The sequence below is a fragment of the Phasianus colchicus genome, chromosome 4, assembly GCF_987193195.1.
Source record: "Phasianus colchicus chromosome 4, bPhaCol1.hap1.1, whole genome shotgun sequence".
In the NCBI taxonomy this organism is placed as follows: Eukaryota; Metazoa; Chordata; class Aves; order Galliformes; family Phasianidae; genus Phasianus; species Phasianus colchicus.
In genome coordinates, this window is record NC_143439.1 from 20825438 (window position 1) to 20847198 (window position 21761).

General features: G+C 39.4%; 1 protein-coding gene across 3 annotated transcripts in view; it reads right to left on the bottom strand.

Moving 5' to 3' along the window:
* SNX25 (sorting nexin 25) overlaps positions 1–21761 on the bottom strand; it is a 64070-nt gene that overhangs the window by 20682 nt on the left and 21627 nt on the right. For all 3 annotated transcript variants that reach the window (XM_031607443.2, XM_031607442.2, XM_090138866.1), the window contains exons 4-7: positions 17071–17243; positions 16011–16197; positions 10278–10348; positions 937–1127 (exon numbers count right to left, since the gene is read on the bottom strand). In XM_031607443.2, coding sequence (XP_031463303.1) covers positions 937–1127; positions 10278–10348; positions 16011–16197; positions 17071–17243 — 622 coding nt within the window. The remainder of the gene's footprint in view (positions 1–936; positions 1128–10277; positions 10349–16010; positions 16198–17070; positions 17244–21761) is intronic.

Genomic DNA, 21761 nt, shown 5'->3' on the forward strand with positions numbered 1-21761 from the left:
CCACTGGCACCACTTGCTCCATTCAACTTTAGGAAACAGCTCTGGATTGCCTCAGCACAATCTTTGACGAACTATCTGAAATGGCTCTTGAAGGACAAGTGGAGGGTGGAGAGCTGCTCTCTTTCAAACCATATTCACAATGAACAATGCATAACAGGTAAGAAACAACAGAAAAAGTTGCATAATGGAGAAACGGTATACACTCAGTTACAATTATTATAAGAATGCAACAAAACTTAGAAATCCTACAAAAAGGGTTAACTTCTTTGATCTACCTACATAAAAAGATAAAATCTTCTAATCAGAATACAGAAATTGCTGTGCTTTGCCCAGAGGGGCAGAGTAAATTACACAAGGAAGCAACTAAACAAAATTTAGCCAGACTAATTAGCTGTGATTTTATTTTTGTAGCTGCTGACTAATGCAACAGCAATTATGCTTGTTGTTTTGTTGTGTTTTTTTTTCCATTCCTAGAGTAGAGTGACGTAGAAAACAAGCAGTCAACAATCTTAAGAGTTTTTCCTGCAGGGACTGCTCTTAGTTTTACTAGTTGCTTTTGACAAGTAAGTGTTTGCTTTTGAGTAACTCAGTATTTACAAAACCCACAGGTATTTCCTACAGTAAATATAACAAGAGGCAAAGAAACATTGCACATATGTTGAACTCTTCTGAAATAAAGTTGCTGCCATGATCTCATGAATTCCCTGCACACAGTATGCCAGCTAATCCTGATGTTCCATGGTCAGCAACGTTCCAACCTGGATGATCAATGAGTCTTTCCAGATACTACAGCAGTTATTTCCCAACATAAAATATACAGCAGTTAATTTACACTTGATTCCTGGGGGGAGGATTAATGACAGCAAAGTTAATATGAACCAATGCTAACACATTTAGAATGACCTTCAGGCAATGTAAGTACTATTCAATTCATACCTTCTGACTCTGAGAGCCATCACCTTCATCAGAAAAGCCATCTTCCTGTTGATCATAAGCAGGCCCTCCCAGGAACCTTATTCTCTTCTCACATTGCTTCTTTGCCACTGTCAACTGATTAATATACCTCTTCATGTTGCGAGCTCTCAGCAGGTCAGCTTTCATTGCTGCAGTTTCTTTCCCTTTTGAATCTGAGAACAAAGCAAATCAGAGATCATTTTTTACAACACAAAAACTTTATCTCCTCAGTGCCTCTGTGCCCTGTGTGATCACAGCATTTGTCATTTGGGAATCAACTGTGCCCATAAGAACAGCTGCTGTGAAGTTTGTATATGAATTAGGATTATTTTGAAATGTTCTCCAGTGATGCCTCATGTGTTTATATAAAACAGTTCAGGAAAAAAATAACATCAATTGAATGCTGATTTATTCAACTGTCTCACCATCATCTGCTGTAAGACACAGATTCTAAATTTTTACTACAGGCTGTACATTCTCAGACAGCGTTAGGGTGCTACCTGCAGCCATGGTGTACTATAAGTCACTGAGCAGATAGTTTATGTACCTCACTGAACATAACAATGATTGACTACAACGAGGACCAGACTCAATCCTTCCCAGCTCAGCATTCCACATTCCCATGCATATCACTTGTAAATCTAAATTTCTTGAGCTTGCCGCAAACGGCACAACATATGGTCTCACCCCCAGCCCAAAGGAAAAGTTGAGATGACTAAAAAAGACCTAATAATGCCCCAGCAGGACTGTACAATTCTGTTGAGAAGTGAAGTAATGAGAAAGATAGTCAGCTGAAAAGAGCTTGGCAACAGAAAGTACGATGTTTGTGTATTCTATTTAGTTATTAAAAAACACCTAAAAAACAAAGCAAAACAAAACTTAGCAGATAAAGCATGTAAAAAAAAAACCTGCTGAGCTGAAATCATGCCTGTTTTATATAGCTGCAGGGTGCAACTGATTCGCATTTCTACGTTGGTTTTAATATCCTACTGTTCCAGAAAACATTCTTGCTTTTTCAGGCTGCAACTAGAGCTTTGTAGCAAAGTACTTGGGCTTGTATTCAGCCCAGGATTAATTCACTGCTCAGGGATAAATGACAGAGATGTACTGCGCTATTTTTTTGAAATATCAAATGTCGTAAAATGTTGTGGACAAAAACAGCATTCCATTTGCAGAACAGCTACTAGAAAGAAACAACCATACAGCTAGATTCTGTGAATGCATACAAAGAAAAAGGAAACCTCTTTGGAATGACTTCATATAGGCACCTGAAACACATTTCTAATACACTGAACTATCTTTCCTTTTAGATTTTCTTTTTTGGCCCATTTATTTACCCTTAAAAGTAACATGTAAATATCTTCATGAGTTTTGCCCTTCATATACTGAGGGGCAACTCAAAGCGTGTAGAGCTCCCTAAATCCCTACATATAACATGAATACTGATATACTCCCAAAATACTTTACCATATTCTTAATCTTACTTCATTTGCTGCACGTGTTTATACATGTTAGTATGGAAGCTTCCTGATTCAAGGACTGTTAGTGTGTCTTATTTGCTAAGTATCATTTACATCTGAGCTGCCATATAATAGTGAACTACATAGATAATATTCACTGAAGCAAAAGATAAAATGAGTTTACCACAAAAGAAATAAGCCATCTGTTTTCCTGGCATGTTATCTCCACAGGGAAGTCAACAGAGCATTTAATTTAGTGTTTCAGTTCCCTGACCGGAGGTACCAGTGTTACTGAGGGAAAAGGAGAGGAGAACAACAAAAGGAAAAGAAGGAAGAAACCTGAAGCACAAAATAGCTCTCCCTCACTATTAAATATACTGACAATACAAAAACATGGACGGTAGATTGAATTTGAAAGATTAAAACCCAGCATTTCCCCTGCTCCACCCAACTTCAAGATGGTTTCTGGAAGTTCACAGTTCTCTCAATAGCTTAGATACTTTGGGCTAAAAATGCATACATACTGACAAGCATAGGCCTGACAAAACCACTGCCCAAATCCTCCTCACCTCTCTTTTCAGCTATGCTGCCCACAGGTAGACCCACACATCCTCATCCCCTGTGCTAGCTAGGCTGCCACGCATCTTAGAATCATTAAGGTTGGAAAAGACCTCTAAGATAATCTAGATCAACTGGCCACCTTCCACCAATATTGCCCACTAATCCACATTCCTCAATACCACATCTACAAGCTCTTTAGACGTCTCCATGGATAGTGACTCCACCACCTCCTTCGGCGTGTGCCAATTCACTGCCACTCTTTTAGAGAAGAAATATTTTCTAATGTCTACTCTGAACCTCCCCTGGTACAACTCCTCAGCCTCCTCTCCTGACTGAATCTTTCTCCCTTACTCCTCTGCAGACACAGCTGCCACTCTGCACAGCTGACTCTTACTGCTCAAAAACCGACACCTTCCAAGTCCACGACCAGTGCTATATGATGACCTACTTAAAACTTCCTTAGTAAAGAACAACACGTTCTCAGAGGGTTTTAGAGGAAAACGTGCTTATTACGTTAAGTCTTACATCCTGTGATCGTAGAAGGTCTCCAGGAAAGAAAAACAAACCCTACACCGCACCCGCTTCCTGGGATGAATTACTTTGAAAATATCTTCCCACCCATAACGAGCCACTCCATGTCAGAACCACTTGGGGTGGAGAGCTGAAGATCCCACTGCCAACCCACTCCTGTGAGCAGGAGAGCCTGGCAGTGAGGTCCCTCTGCCAACAAACAGGAGGCCCATGCAGAGCACTGCAGCAAGCAGCGTGCTCTTTTCAATCCATCTTCTCCTATTACCACAGCACTGAAATACAAATACAAGCCTTTTCACTATTTCTGAGAATCAGTGCATTTGCTACATTCAGATATCCTGGCAAAAGCCAATTAAAACCAGAATGTTACAGAAGCAGCAGCTTGCATTTACTCACATACCCTTCAGTAAGCACCAATAAAGGGAAGAGAAGCAGACATATGCTACTAATGCTGTTCCACCACCATGCAAAGAAAGAAAATGCAAGCTTTGGACAATTTTTTACTAGCAGAACTTTACAGTTTTCAGATGTTTTTTTTCCCCCCCTTGAAAACAAACAAACAAAAACCTGCTCCTCATCAACAAAATGAGACACACGCTTCCTCCACAAGCTGCACGTGACTTTTCCAGCAGCAGTTAATCAGGAACTTTTTTACTGCCCCTTTTTCCACAGAAGCAGCATGCAAATAGGCTTCTCATTTTAATAGCTACTGTGCAAAAATGTAACTCAAATAGAAACAACAAGTCTTGTTCTTTTAGAGCTTGGAGAAAGACAGTCACAAGTCACCTGGCAACAAGCACAGCAGCACTGACTCTGTTTCCAGTTTCTGGAGGAACACTGCATGTGCATTCATATGCATTTCTGTAGGACCTTTTTGCAAGAGCTGAGCTTTGCACATGCACAGCCTACTTAATGCTAAGCTGAAGTTCTATTGAGCATTTAGGCCACTACTCTGACATTTAACAAGAACCACAAGTTTACGGAAAGATAATAGAATTGTACATCTACCTGACCACTGCAGGGCTAATCAAAAGAGTATATAAAGGAGGGCATTCTCCAGACATCTCTCAAACACTGACAGATGTGGGGCATCAATCACCTCACTAGGAAGCCTGTTCCAGTGTTAGACCACCTCACAGTAAAGAAATGTTTCCTCGTGTCTAGTCCCTTAAAGGGACATTATAGTGAATTCAGGTGCTGATCCTTAGAAACATGTGGAACAACACACCCTTCAACATCACAGTGACAGTACGGTAAATTTGAGTGTGGGAGAAAGTTCTTTACAGCTACATAATCCTGACCACATATAGCCCCTGTGTTCCTCTTGGTCGCTTCTGTCTGACTAGTCAGCCTTCCTCCCACCCTCTTTTGGCCATCCTAGCTCACACAAAGGATCTCAGGAAGAGGAAGTAGCAGCACCTCTGGGGAGCTCATTTGAAAATCACAAATGAAAACAAATCAGTCTGCCACGATCGGAGTCATTTCATTTCCATCCACAAGAATCACATAGGCACGGCCTCACCAGAACTGAGTGGAGAATTCCTTCTACATATTCATGCAAGCACAGCTGTGTGCAGCTCTTTAAACACTGCCAACAAGCCATGCAAAAATAATTGTGTATCCCTCTGTGGGAGATGGTCTGGTGGGAAGGCATAATCTAGTTTCATCATAATTAAGTTAGATGGCATCTGTAATGCACTGGAATAGAGAAGCATCCATTTTACTACACCCGAAATTATCATCTTGACAAAATCCACACATCACAACCCACTCTTCCAAGTCAGTTTGGAGTCTGAGTTTCCAAAAGAAAAGCCCCTTTCTAAAGCTGAACATTCAAGCATCTTTCAGAACTACAGTATGTAAGGAAGTCTACCCACAGACAGCTCTGTTTCTGCGTACGTCTTCAGCTCCACTTCAAAACCAAGTATCTAGATGCACAGTGGAAATGCTCAGCTGGAGAAACCTGCTGTCACTCAGTAGATTTTTTCATTCAGAAATAAATGGCTGCTTTTTCAATCTGTCTCACAACACCTGCTTGAAAAGGAACAATTTTCCTCAACAAGGATGTGGTCAGTTACAGTGCAGTATTCTAAACTGCCATGTGAGGCATGCAAATAGGCTTCTCATGTGAGGATGGTTTCTGGTCACGCTGTCACACAGATGATGGAGGGTGAAGAAAAACAGAAGGTATATAAAGTAAATCCTTTCAGAACATTGGAAACTGTCCTCAAAGAGATTTGCTCAGTTTTACCTGAAGACAACTACATGCAACAAACTTTCAGATAAGTATTTATATTCTTTCAAAATGTAAAGGATACACATTTTGTAAAGAAAAATGAATTTCCTAAAATGGAGGCTCAAATTTGATTCAGTATTTCCAAGAGATCAATTCTTACCAAAAGATAAGATAAACATAAAGTTGGATATTAGTTTTCATTTTTCAGGAAGATGTACAAGGATGTTACTCTTCCAACCAGAGCACGTGCGGTTCAAGAAAAGAGCACAGTCCAAAAATATCAACAGGACAAAATAAGGATGAGTAAAAAGCAAACCTCCTTCTACAGACATTGCTGCAATGACCCTGACAGTTTCAGAAGAGGGTATATAGAAGGACAGTTAGGAGAAAAAGCAAATGCTGAAAGCTTCAGCAATCTTGTGCATGCGTGAATGGGGAATGTAGTGTCAGCAAGCAAGATAACAGCTTCTACTTAGAACGGCCTGCACAACTCCAAAAATAAATTGTCAGCACCTCTGCAAACATTAATGCTACACTAGGTTTCTTACTGTTCACTGAAAGCAATCCTGGACACAGAAGTTACATCACCCATCCACAACAGCACTGTAAACCTCTGAAATTATTCTGTCTCAGCCTTTTAAGATATTTGACTCTCTCAGGGAGTCAAATGCAAAATCTATTGCTTAAAATGGATTGGATGCTTTTGTACATTTTCCTTTGCTCTTCTCAGCTCATACGGCAGAAGATTAAAGTAATAAAATCTGAAAAGAAAAAAGACTCTATAACATGCCTTTTTTTCCACTAGAGATGGTTTAAGACAATGATGTTCAGAAGTATTTTCTGCTTTTCTTAAAAAGCTTTAACAGCTAGACATTTTGCCAATAGGTGGCACCAACACGAATTAAATTAAGAACTTTGTCCTTGCTGAGGGACAAACATTCCTCTCAAACACCTCTGTGCACTGGCATTAAATGCATACTTCGTTGCTAATGAATCAAGCCATACAAAGTCAGGGAACCATACCTCATAAGAGAAGTCATCATGATCTGCAACGTGACCCTCAAACAACTTATTCTTAAATAATAAACACCTAATATTTTTTGTAAACCAAAACATTTTTTGGTCTCGTCAATCAGCTGCAAAGGTACACATACCTGCTCAGTCTTATTTATTGCTGGTCCTGTACTTGCACAGTTTACTTCATTTACATAGCACCTAGCCACTCACTGCTGTGGAGTGATGTCCACTCATGCTGCATCAACTGCTCCTCACAGTTGTTGCTGTACCTTTTCTTTCTGAAAACACCGTGTCAGGAAAATTCCACACCTCAAGCTGTTTGTGTACAAATTATTATGTGCCCTAAGCCAACACCCAGGCACTAACAATGAAGGTGCATTCTCACAATGCAACTTTGCCATCAGAAAATGGAAATAGCTACAGGTTAAGACCATCCCCAGGCTGGAATCAAAGTGAAGAGATGCCCACTACACAAAAGACAACAGCTCATTTACTAGTAGAAAAAGGGCAATATCACACACTGACCAGTCACACGATTACAGATAGGCAAACAGGTACTGGGGAAAGAGATGTAAAAACAACAAAAAAAGAAAAATGGGACTGTGCAAACACTTCCATTTTGCAAAAAGCTTAGGTTTATAGCTACTGACCATGAAATGTAGCAGTCGCAAGGTAGTGATATGCTCTGGCATTAAGAAAGGAAACTATGAAATGGTAACACTACTTATGTGATGGTCTGTTCTATAAGCATTGATTTTCCTGTTTGGTTGTTTTCTCCCACGTGGCACAAAGCAGTGCTCTGTGTATGTGTATTCATTCCAATTTTTAAGGAAGTACCAGAGATCCTTTTTCTTTGAACTTTCCTTCAGACTCATCATCAGATTGAAGAAAAAAAAAACAAACGTTTCTACCTCCTTCAAAAGGAAATCAACAAAACCAAACCACAAAAACCTTTACAAATATATATTTAAACCTCTACAGTCTGGTGGTTGTTGTTAAAGTTTTACGTGAACCGACTGAGACTGGAAACTTAGGGAGATGGAAGCCTTAGTAGAGAAAATAAAAGGCAAAAAAATCTGCCTTTAACGTGCATGAACTACAGTAGGATTGTACTGTAGGCTAGAGCTGAACGTACTGTTCCACACAAGTCAAAAAACATCATTTTCTTGAGGAACAGTTAATTAAATATAATAGCTCAGTTAGAAGGGACCTTCAAACTGCCTGACCACCGCACAGCAAACCAGAAGTACATAAATGAGAGCACTGTCCAAACACTGTTTGAACACTGGCAAGTGTGGGGAATTGACCACCCCACTAAGAAGCCTGTTCCACAAGAGGCCATAAAAAATGCAGAATCAGCTTTACCATGGAATAACTGGAACTTGATCTCCTTTGTCAGAACAAATAGCACCAGATTTTGCAGAGCAAGGCACTTGCAACTACAGAAAAGCCTCTTCTCTTCAGTGCTCAGTGTATAGTTAACTGGATAAACTCCAGTGAGACCAAAAAATGATCATCAGTAATTAATTGCAGGAGCCTAAACTGCAAAAATATATTCCCCAAATCAATTCTTCTCACAACAAAAACCAATGCTGCACAAATGGATATAAGCTTAGCAAGATTGATTTTTTTTCATAATGTACTCAGTGTTAACTTCCCTATTTCACTTTATTACTTTATGAAACCCATTTTCTATTCAATTCTCATCTAAGAAACATTAATATTTCTCTGTGATGCATGCTTGCACAAAAACTAATGCTAACTTTTACTTCCATTTGGTACAATCAATATACCCCATAGGAATGGATATCTAGCTCTATTTTAGAATGTAAAAGAAATGTACATCAGCATTGTATTTTCAGAAATTCAAGGATGGACTCCAAACTCTTCAGATTAAAAATCAATTGTCCCCCTGCCAAACCCATGCCTCCTGGGGTGCTTCTTCTCTATGTTTCCACATTATTTTTTCTTCCATTACACCTGTATCACCTTTAAAAGCTTTCCTATGTGACACAAGGAATTAAAACCAAGATCTCCTTAGTTTAGTTTACAACAAATCCATTCCTATAATAGAATCATAGAATGCCTTGGGTTGGAAGGGACCGTAAAGCCCCCCAGCCCCAACCTCTGCTGGGGGCTGGGTGCCCCCCACCAGCTCAAGGCTGCCCAGGTCCCATACAACCTGGCTTTGGGCACCTCCAGGGAAGAGGCACCCCCAGCACTCTGTGCAGCCTCAGCACCCTCTTCCTAATACCTAATCCATGAGTGTTCAATCCCCTGGCTTGCCTGAGCTACACTGAATGAAGAATTGTCCAGGGCTGCATCTATGAAGGTTGCAGCACAAGGAATGCCTCCTAATTATTTTCATGGTAACAAGAATAAATACAAAGAGCACAATAGCACTGTTTCATAGAGCAAATTCTCAGCTACAGAACACACTTTTTCAACAAAGTCAGCACCATTAGCTCTGCTTCACACATACTTCCATATCAGAAATCATTCTGTCAGACTGCCCCTCTGCTGCCATCTGTCACACAGTAACAATATGTAATGGAATATTGGTGGGAAGGTTCAACCTCTACTGCTGTACCACCAACATCTGCCTCTGGTATTGTAGGCCAACGTCATAAGATAAGAGGCTTTTGGAGCAGTCCTCATAAAAACTGTGGGTGGTGGGCTGCACTGTGAGCTGTGCCAGACCACATGTGGCCCATGGGTCAAACATGCCTGATAACCTAAATCTCCTCTTTTTTTATTTTAAAGCCATCTCCCCTTGTCCTGTCACTATCAGACCACATAATATGTTGGTCCCCTCCTGCTTGTAAGCTCCCTTAACTCGTATTGTCCATTGTTTTGTATTATGGTTAGGTGGACCTCAAATGTATCAAAATTTTGTTTGATAATTTTTCCATCAATAAAATCTCTTGAAGATATACCACAGCTCTGGCACATTTTGAGAACCATAAAAAGTATATGCATCTTCAATATAAGCACAAATGTAAGATGCAAGTTCACATGCATTTCAAAAGGTAGATGTTGCCAAAACCCTGTAGAGGGATTTAAGAGCACTCTGTACTGCAACATAAAAACGCAATAAAATGAGTCAAAATAAAGTCTGACTGATAATTACACTGCAATTCCTTATTCTGTGCTTTGAAAGAACAGAGACTTTAAGGAATGGATTGTAGGAATAAAAAAGAAGAAGCAAGATTCTCAGCATAAGAATTTGCAGCGCCAGAAATCCAAGATGCAGCAAGTTTTGAAGATTAAAAAAAATATAGGTGCAATCTTTTTCTTGACCCATCAGCTTAGATGGGACAGTATGGCAGGGGGGTGGAAATACACCATGGAGATTTTAGAACAATCAGACAAATGAAACAGAACTGAAATACTAAATGCATAATATTCCTAAAATCTGTCTAAAAATCCCCCATAAACTGATCTATCCATTTCTGGAGTTCAGATAGCCTTGCAAAATGAAAAGAACAGATATGATTGGTAACAAACAGGATTCTTACCTTTCTGTCTCTTCACTTGGGGAAAATTGCTGATTGTGGTTGCCTGAACTATTTCCACTACAATCTGATACCTAGTTTTAAAAACAGCAGGGGATAAGGGTAAAGAGGGAGGAGAGAAAGAAAAAAAAACAGTGTTTATTATTATTACTATCTATCTATCTATATTTTTTACAGTACATTCCTTATACAGCATAATTAAGAATGAATAAAAAACACCTCTCCCTCCCCTTAAAACTGAGTTGTTGCTATGTATGTTTACAACCTAAGCAATGTGCACATAGGGAAGAGAGCAGGGAAAAAGGTAGTCTTGAAACAAAAGGAAAACTCCCAACTTGCAATAGTATTCCTTTCTCTCTAATGTTGCCATGGCACAAACACTTACTAACTCTCAGTGAATACAATAAGTCATGCTCTTTAATATGAAGAGTAAATATAAATTCACTGTAGGAAACTAGGATGGGAATTCAGTTCAAGAACAGACAGCTGTATATTATTATCTTCTAGCTAGTGTACATATATGGAGCTTTTGTACCTCTGGGGGGAGGAAAAAGTTCTAAAATACTGCACTCCAGGAATAATTATAAGCAGCTTGTCACCCAGATCTATACTATACACAGTGCAAAACAGCTACCACAGTTAGTAAACTGAATTTTAACATCAGTTCTGTAACGGCAAAGGAAATAGTTTCCAATTAAATCTTCTACAAACATCAAAATCCTGGTCATGGCAACCTTTCAGATTTCTCTCAGCACATTTACTTTGGAAACTAATAATACCAGTAATAAAGAAGTCTTCCAGTAAATTTAACTCATCTCTGTAGGAGTTCCCTAACCTCAATCAATCAACTCCCCGATGAAGCCTAGTGCCTCATTGGAAGTCTCCCATGACTACTTAATCCTCTGTTTAAGAAAGGACCCACAGAATACACGGTCCTTCATCTATGGTTAACCAATATTATCCATTTCTCCCCGTCCTTCCTTCCTCCTGTAAATTTTTTAGTGTTTCTTTGGACAACCTTTGCCTCTTCATAAACGTATTGCTTACATTCACTTACAACTACACTTATCAGGTGTTTCTTTCTGCAGTAATCCTGATTCTACACAACTCCTTCAATACCAAACAGAAACTCAAGAACCTGATCTGCCTAATCAGTAATTCTATGATAACATGTTTGCAAATATTTCATTTTTTAACCCTATTTCCTTTTGCCATTACTTTTCCCTTGTTTCCAGCCATCACCATAGTTCTTGTTCAGTACTTCAGAGGAGGAAAAGCCCCACAAGGAGCACGGTATTCTGCTACATGAAGGCCTGCATTTAACTCTCTGCTCAGACACAGGATTCCCAAACAATTCTGAGCAGCACACTTAGGCTTTTGGTGCCTTGGTTCTGTCATCTGTAAAATGGGCCACTCACCTCACTCCAATATTCTAAGGTTAAAAACACTGGACATGATGAAATTATCAAGTACCACAGAACAGACAACCAAATAAATACCACCATATGGAAGGTGGTCCCCACTTCTACAGCTTCTTTTCTTCCAAAATTTACACCCATTTGTTCACGTTCCTGGTTTTACACCTTACCACTATCAGTACGATAGTAAGCCTTTTCTTCTATTCTCTACTTTAAGGGAGATGTTCCAAGTTACATCCCCAAAGACACCATTTAACCTGTTCCTTGTAGGCCCAAACCACCACCTGTCATATTGGCCTGCCAGGCTGCGGCCCTTTCTCTCTGCAATTTTGGTCTGAACCTTCTAGCTGCACACCCTGTGGTAGCAGGTGAGCAAACATCTCTGAAACTTCTAGAAGTGACATACTCATCTGATTTTCAAGAAGTGAACCGTACACAACGAACAGGACCAATCACAGGCTCACATGTACCTTCCCACTCTTATCTCTTCCTCAGCTCTTTGTCACATTCATCCCTTTCCCTCACATCTTAAGTAGAAGACAGCACAGAACATGCGATAACCACCCTTCTTACCATGAATTGCACATTGACCTTCTGCTGCTCTATTAATAACTGAATAAATAAAACACTTTTAAAGCAGAATTAAGAAGCACCCAGCACCCGCTGGCTTATTTCCTTATCACTGTTTACTCCCTGCTACGTTAATTCATCAAGTCTTATCTCCAGTCTTCTTCTGACATAAGTAAATTCATTTCACATCCCTCATGCAGAATTCATCTTTCCTTCCTCATTTATAGCAGCCTTCCAATTTACCTGTGCTAACTTAAATCTGAGGGGAAACGAGGGTGAAATTTCCCTGCATAACTCTGTTCTTGAAAGAAATAAGGACAACACACTTTGTGGAAACTTGATACAACAGGAATTAAACTTTGCCTCACTTCATCATGACAACAAAGGTAAACATTAGAAGGGTGACTTCGAGAGAAGTTTGTAGATAACCATATAACATTCCCTTCCCTGGAAGTTTGGGTTTTTTTTTTGTTTTTTTTGTTTTGTTTTGTTTTTGTTGCTGGTTTTTTGGTTTTTTTTTTTTGCATTTTCCAAACAAATTCTAATTTTAAGAATACAAAGATATGAATGGGAAAAAAAGAATTACAAAATACATCCTCAGAAAACTCTCAAGTACTTTTTACGAAAATAAGCATCAGTTCTACAAATGTCCCTTACAAAAATAGAAGGATGTTTGCAAAAAGCAGAGGAATTCTGTGAAGAGATAAAGTGAACAAAAGTCAGAGGTCCTGTACAGATATTAATGAACTGTGAATTCAAAATTTTCTACAAAAGTAATGATACATAGTTCCTGCATCACTTAAGTTCTAAAAACAGAAACCATACAACCAACACAAAAAACAAGTGTTTTTCTTCTCAAGGCAATGCTTCTAACCAAGGAGAGGAATAAAGAGATTTAGAAAATCTTAGCAGCATTACTAGCCTTTAAGGGAAAGCCATTTTGCAAGGCAGAAAGCAGGTATGCTTCCTTACAAGGAGATGCAGCACACACGGCTTCTCCTTCCTGATCTCCTCACCAAAAGCAACAAAATCCTTTACCCACAGGTATCTGATGATCCAGCTGGGAATTCTTCCCTACTTACCCAATAACAAATACCTGATTCTGGTCACAAGAAAGCTTAACAAGGCCATGCTAATGAGATCAGCCTGAAAAGATACTTATGGGACACCTCTGCTGTAATGTCACATGCATGCATATTAGAGCATCCAGGAACTTGAGCTTTCTTGGCCACAACCAGTCAAGAGTCTGAGGAATTTTTATCAGTGCTTCACAGACTGTTTTATTCAACAAAACATTTTATGTTTATTTTAGTAAATAGATGGTAATTAAATTAATCTGCAAAGATAAAGCACAGCAGAGATGTTTCAAAGAAATATTGAGTTTCCCAGCAACCACAGTGCCTTGGGATAATTTCCTCAAAGCTAAGCCTACACAGAAAATTGTAACTACTTAAATTCATTCTTTTCCAAGATGTTACGTGGCAACATCAGGAGCAATAGGAGGAAGCTGAACATTCATAAATGCCATACACCAGCTCAGAATAGGTGGTGAAAAAAGATTTCCAAGTAAAACCAGGAAACAAAACTTGTGATAAACAGAGTTTTATTACTCAGAAAAGACAGGTTTCCCAGTTAGATGCTAAGTACAGCATGCCAGTAATTTATTTCCTTTAGGATGACAACTGGAAGCACTCACCTCACTCCCATCACTCTAAGGGAACCTAACCACATTCTCTTGAGTTCTAAGGGCTTATTTTGCTCTTAGATGGTTTATCTTTTAAGTTGTCCTGTGTAGAGTCAGGAATTGGAGTTGATAATACTTGTGGGTCCCTTCCAACTCAGGATATTCAGTGATTCATTAACTCTCTTTAATTTCTTTATAGGTTTCTCCTGTGGTTTGCAGATGGGAAATACAACCTGAAATACTACTTAGTGTGTTCATCTCAAGTATCATTTGTTTTGTTCATCCATATAGAGACCACTGTTTGGTTTCCTCAACATAAATCTGCAAATTCTCTTCGGCATATTGTGAAATGCCAAAATATATATATTTGCAAAATACACTACCTAACTTGGAGAGGACTACAGGTAGACCTATCTCTCTCTAAGTGCTGGAGATCTAACAGAAGAGGAATCTCTTCTCCCACAGGGGAATGCTTTCCATGGATGTTTCCATAGGGACAGGCTCTGCACAGCAGAAGAAAGAGCAAAATCAAATACTATTTTTCTCTTTAAAATTAAATTAAATTTTCTTGGATATTTTCCATTTAAATACAGATCAATATTACATGGGGTGCAAAATGGTAGTTGTCAGACTCCACAGGGCAGAAAGCAAAAACCTCAGGGCAGCCAAAACCATACAATTCCATGAAGCAAATTTGCTACCCAATATTAGACAATACAATTTAGGATGACCTATCAGCTAAAAAGAGAGCACACTGAGTGCATTAGCATGCCAGAATAACAACAACAGAAGAGTTGGGTTTCTTTTGAAACAAGCAGATCCATTAGTGTGATTATGCTTCTAAATATGATGTCAATTAGGTTTTAGACAGAGTCTAATAGAGACTAATTTCTGCTCTCAGTAAAGGCACACTGGACCAGAGTAAAGAGCAAATTTTACAGCAGATGAGCAGCAAGTAGCCAAGCAACAAGATCATTTCACCATCACCTAAATGCATTTTCCTGTCTCAGAAATGCAAGTGGTTTCAGAATCAGGGAAAAGAACAAGAGAAAGTATTTATGTTGCCCACAGTATTCCATCTTTGTACACCCATCACTTGGCCTGATCAAGCTGAGTCTAACAAAAGGTCTCGGTCACAACAGATGACCCAGAGTGCACCAAATAGAATCGATGTGCTTGTGTCTTTCAGATGTTGCTGCAGCCATTTAGGAAGAAAGCTGACTTGTGGCAACAATTAAAGTGAGCGAGGAAAAAGGAAAAATAACAGTTCTGGCTAGTGGTGACAGATTAGGACCAGTACTCTGAAAATGGGTTCAACAGCTTTCTAAAGCTTTAGTGTGCTCAACAAAACTGAGACAATACATAAATTCTATCTGGATACTATCCCTCTGGCCTGCTCCCCAGGCTTCATTTGCTCTTTATCCTTTCTCTTGCATCAGAAATCACAGGAGAAACAGCACAGCTGTAAATATAAAGCCAGTATAAAGATCATCTCATGCTTGAGCAAACAGGTTCAAGATACATGTGGGTATGTTATGATGGAAGTAGGAAGGAAAATTAGGTGGCAACTGACATTTTTTGAGAGGAATGGAAAATACATATGAAAGGGTGTATATGTTATTTTTCTGGGAAACAGCAACAAGAAGCACATTGAATAGATAGGAAACTGAGGGTTTTCTTAAGGTCTTTAAGGTATTCTTCACAGTTCATCAATATGCTTAAGAAGGATGCAACTGGGAAACAACCCTCTGCAACAATCCAGAAACACCTCTATGTCACTGGTAAAGTGTGCTGGAACTCAAACACTTCTTTCCATGTAACAGAATCACACACTGCAAACTGAGCTGAGTTCCAGCTAAGTGGAATTTTTTAACATTTTCTATCATCAAAGTAAGAAGCTGACTACGTTACAGATTAATGAACACTGTGGCTTGTCATCTTTTGTCTCTGCTTCACCAAAAGAAAAAAAAATTGAATTGAAAATACACTTCACTCAAATCTCAGTAACTGGCTAGCAAAAGCAGCACGTTTTGTTTCAAATAAGCTAAGTGAAGTATCAAGTACCTCAGTTGTTTCAGGAATTCAACATCGGTGCTGCTGCTAATCAGCTTGATGAACTCCTCATATGAAGGAGCATATGTGTAGTCTTTCTTCTGATGCTCATTCATCTGTTCTCTGTACTCCAGCTGGCTGAGTAGCATTTGGTTGATATAATCTGGATCACCCAGCAGTTCCACCACTGGTTTCAGTACTGGAGAGGAAAAATATTTTAAAACAAAACCCTTATGTAGAGGAATAACTTGTACTTCACAACACAGAGAACACTACAGATAAAAGGCAAAAACAGATGCAAAAAAATCAATAAGAATTTCAAACCAGTCTCCTGGACTACATAGTATGTTTGAGACCTCATGCATATCTCTTCATAATAATACTGTTTGTGCCATTACCCAAACTAATGTACACTGATAAAGCTGAGTCCCATTTGGGAAATTTCAAGCATTTTTTTTCCTTTCTGTTGTGTGCCTTAGAAGCTGTGACATTAAATTTTCATTTGTAATGGCTGTAAAGTGAACTGAATTGCATAATGCACTCAAGACTTCATAACTTCAGAATTTGAATTCAATGATATTAAAAAATGACAAGCATATTTATAATCTAATTAAAGCGTATCTGATAAAATGAAAAGCATAATAGAAAACCTTCATTAAAAAACTGGATAATTCAAAGTCTAAAACAAATCAAGTCTGGTATCATAATTCAATCATAATCACATCTATGGATTCTGTGCATCTGCCTGAAGCTCAATAGGTCAAAATTATTCATATAGTCACTAAATATAGTGCCACTAAAGACTGCTAAAGGGTTCCCCTACAGAAAAAAATGATAGAAGGAATGGACAAAAGAAATTTTATCCTGAAAGGCATGAGGAAACTTGGCAACAAGTCAGGACAGTCAAATAAGTACATGCTTAATTTGGAAAAACATAAAGTGCCTTATTGGCCATCACTGAAAATAAAATATCAGTACTTAAAAGCGTAGCATCAAGACATACATAAAGATGTCTGTAATTATTAATACTGTACATATGTACATGTTTAATTAACTCTGATCTTTCATCTACCTTTTGTTGCAAGTATTTCTGCAAGGACTATGCGCAAGCTGACAGACTGGACATCCTTTGAGGGTAGGAGACAACACACCAGAATTTGAGAACATTTTTGCAGGAACCTTACTTCTTCATCAGAGTTCCTCAAGCATGGGTGCAGCAAAAAAGGTCTTGGTGGATCTTCCTGCCTAAGAAAAGAAAGGTGAAAAAAGAAACAAAAAAAAAAAGGAAAAGAAAGAAGGAGAGAGACATAACTTGCATACCACTTCTATTATGGTTATTCACAATTTTTGAAAATATTATGAACATGAAAAATCCATTATCAAGTTAAAGAAAAACTTCAGTAAATAAACACTTTGAACCTCGTGTATTTTTAAATGGGTTTTTGTTTTATTTTGTTTGTGTTTGTGTTTTTTTGTCCTTTGCTCTGCTGGTGTTTTCATCCACCAAAATAGAAATACTGTATCAAATAGATACAAATAGATAGAAACAGTCCAACAACTGGAAGGAAAAAAGACCAAGGGCAGAGAATAACCATAAAGGAGCCCCCATTTCTCTACACTTCTCGGGGGGGGGGGGGGGAGGTAGAAGAGGGTGGATGGGAGAAAGGTATTTTTAGTTTGCTTTTGGTTCTCAGTCTCCAGTCGTGTTAGTAGATGGCAATGAGTTGCATTCATGACCCTATACTGAGTCTGTTTTACCCATATGATAACTGGTGAGTGAACTCCTTGTCCTTACCTCAACCCTTGAGCCCTTTTCCATCATATTTTATCCTTTCCTCCTTTGAGGAGGGGCAGTGAGAAAGCAGCATCACAGAGTTTAGCTGCCTGCCAGTGTGAAGCCACTGCATAAGCAGAGTACTTGGAATCATTTCTAGCTTGAGAAACAGGTCTAACTGCTAAATAATGAAGGTATGTTCTTTCCTTCATAACTGGCAAGCAGAAAATATCATACGTTTGACCTAGCTTTCCTAAAACATCAGTTTTCAGCCTGTCACCTGCAGACAATCAAATTGCTCTGAGCAAGACACCTATAGAGTAACAGACCTGGTATTATCACTCGTGTACACTGTAAGTGAGCAACAAATTTAGAGGAGGATTAACAACAACAGCAAAAAATAAAATAAATTTAGAAGTATTCAATAAGGATAGCAAATAGAAGAAGTGGCTCCCACAGAGCTGGGAAACAAACACCAAACAAGTGACCTCTGCAAATCAGAACTGAGCCCATGGTTAACAGTGTCAGTGCAGTGAGTCCACAAAGGAGCAAATCTGCTGCAACAGTAATATTGCTGTAATAGCTCAAGTCACTTGTTTCAAGGTAGCCAAATAGGATTCTTAAATTCATTTTCAGAAGAATGAGAATGTGAAAATGTCATCTGCTTTCAATTTAACTGAAGCTTATTTATTCAGTCCCAAATCAAATGTTTTGTATTCAAATATGGATAATGGAGAGGGTTTCAATTCTACAAGTAAGACTAATTTCAGAACAAGTCCCTTGGAACAGCTTGGATGTGAATACTGTTTGCTCTTCAGAGAAGCAGTGTATGAGATGTGCAGATTTCATTACTAACCAGCACAGGTGGTACAGCTGATGTAGCTCCAAAAGCTGTTTATCTTGTTCTGGTAGGATCTCTTCTCTCTGGCAACTGAATACCTGACTATTTTCCTCAGCACATTTCCATTGCTCCTGCATCATCCAGATACATCCTACTGCCTCATCAACAACACATCAGCCTCCACATCACATGCTGTCCCTAAAGGCATTCATTATTTATCCAAAATCGGATGCATCCTAGGCAGACAGAATGTCTGGGCCATTTCTGTGCAGTCACCTCTCAGGGAAGCCAGGTCTTCCTCCTCTGGACAGGTTTAGCCGCCCTGTCAGCCACTTCAAAACACCGCCAGAAGCAGGAGCTAAATGCCAGGGAACAGGTGACATCCACTCAGCATCTGCTAGCTGGCAGCAGACCCATTTCTAACTAGCAGTTCCTGAGTATTTAGAGCAATGATAGAGAACCTGAACTAAAAACAAGCAGCAACTGTTCCACCACCCGGGAGCACACACACACTAACACACAGCCCCAGACCAACTTACCTAATTTGTGGGACACCGTGCACAGTTACTAGATCAAGCATGTGCAAAGCATGAAGGCCAGCTGTTATGCACATAGTATTTCACTAAATCAAGATTAAAGTCCCTTTCGCCATCAGTATCTTTCTAAACACATCCACACACAGCATCAATCTCCCAAGAAATGCCAGGTCTGTTTGGGATTGCCAACACCCTGGAGTATTTACTGCGCCCATACCATCATGCATGCAGAATTCATTTCTCATCATTTTTGCCTTCCTGATGTACACATTTATTCCCTGTGAACAGCCAGTACATGCAGATAGGCTGAGTTAGACCCATGCCAGGACTTTTCTGCTACAGTCAACAGAACAAACAGAAAACCGCACAGAATAAACAAGCAAATGGCAAATCTCTGGTTCTTGTTTTCCTAACCCAACTAATGCATTTTTGCCTGAGGGAATATGAGGGGGAAAGGGAGCCGCATGCACTGCAGCTGACAGGCCATTTAAAGTTTCCTTTGTTTTCTGGCAAATTCTCCATTATCTATGAGGATATGAATCTCTGCAAAGGGGATTCTTTCAGTTACTTTCCTTCTATTTGCTTTAATATAAACATCAGCTTGTAAGGAAAATATACTACTCATCGATTAAATGCCTGCCCAGAAAGCAGCATCCCTTCTGACTCAAGCTTCTCCCTCACACCTACCAATGAAATATCTGAGCAACGAGACATCACAGAAGGAAGAACAAGCGCCACTGCTGTCATCTGTCCTGGAGCAGTAGCTAGGATGTCCTGATGACATAATCTTAATGTTTGGGATCTTACCTCTGGTGGGAATCTTATCAAGAACAAAGAAAAGTAATATTCATTTTGCAGTGACCAGCAGGTAAAGCAGAAACTAACAAAAAGCAAAGCTACTCCATCTCCCCAGCACTTAAGATAACTTAATAGCTTTAACGGTATCTCAAATAGAAATAGAAGCATTACTTCTCCCCCTATCCAGTTTTAAACATATGCTATTAGAACTGTTTGGAGTTTCCAAACAAACAGACATTTAATAATCATAGAAAATACTTATCCTAAAACGTGTGTAGATATTTATAGATAAAGTTCTGAAAGTCTGGTCAATTATCCATAAGTTCCTAGCATAGCTGTATGCAATCAACTAATATAAATGCAGCACTGTAGTTAAGAGTTCCAGAAGCCCATAAACCAGGCTCATTTCATCTGCTTTAGGCAACAGGCAATGAGTGGCAAATAACAGCTTTATTTATGTCCTCCCAAACAATAAAGAATGGTGACATATGTAAGAGAACAGAGATCCAAGTGATTTCAGTGATTCGAAAGCAGCAGACAGAACTCATGTTCTACACAGCACACTCAGAGATTGTTGGTGGTTTTGTGGTTTCTTTGTCAGTATTCCACATCAGAACATCATGTGGACCAGTGGGAGTTAAAGAGTTAATGTTCTGGTTCCGTTTACTGCCTTTTATGGGCACTTTGAGTATCCTTAGCAACACGGCACCCCAGAAAGAATTGAGTCCAATAATGGGACTCATTTCAAAAATTCACTTGTGTATACTTGGGCCAGAGAACATGGCATCGAGTGGATTTATCGTATCCCTACCATGCACCAGCCTGTGGTAAGACTGAATGCCATAACGGGTTGTTAAAAACCATGTTAAAACCAATGGATGGGGGAACATTTAAGCTCTGGGAAAAGCATTTGGCAGAAGCTACCTAGATGGTCAACACCAGAGGATCGGTCAATTGAGATGGTCCTACACAATCCAGCTCCCTACACACCATAGAGGGAGATAAGGTCCCTGTAGTACATGTAAAAAACATGTTGGGAAAAGCGGTTTAGGTCCTTCCAGCTTCTGGAAAGGGCCAAACTCTTCCTGGAACTGTTTTTGCACAGGGACCTGGGTGCACTTGGTGGGTGATGGAGAAAGATGGGGATGTCCAGTGTGTACCACAAGGGAATTTGGGGAAGTGGGGAACAGGGGAAGTGCAGTCAGTGATTCCATGTATATATATATGTATATAGATATGTGCATATGTAACACATGTTAAGTATTGTTTGTTCAGATACGTGCATATGTAAAGCATGTTAATCATTGTTTATTCATATATAGATATACCTTAAGCATGATGTTGCGATGTGAAATATGGGGTGGAATGTCATGGTTTTGTGATTCTTTGTTGTCAGAATTCCACATCAGAACATCACGTGGACCAGTGGGGGTTACAAGTTAATGTTCTGGTCCTGCTTACTGCCTTTTTTGGGCATTTTAAGTACCCAGATGGGACAGGCAACATCCCTGGAGGACCTGGTGGGAGAGAAGTGAGATGGAGCTCCGGAGGACCCTGCCGCCTCTCCCTCATTTTCATTCTTCATTTCTCAGGAACGCAGGATCCACCACAATCCTGGTGTACCGTACTGCCACCTATCACAGGGCTTTCAGTTCATCACCACAGAGGTCTCACAAAAATATCTTATTTTACTCTAGTGTCTATGCTAGATACCTACAGTTTTAACTAAGACCATCTGGTTACTCTGTGTTGTGAAGACTCATGACAGTGAGAAGACCTCTGGTATTTGTGGTTGGGTTACAAGCTCATGATGC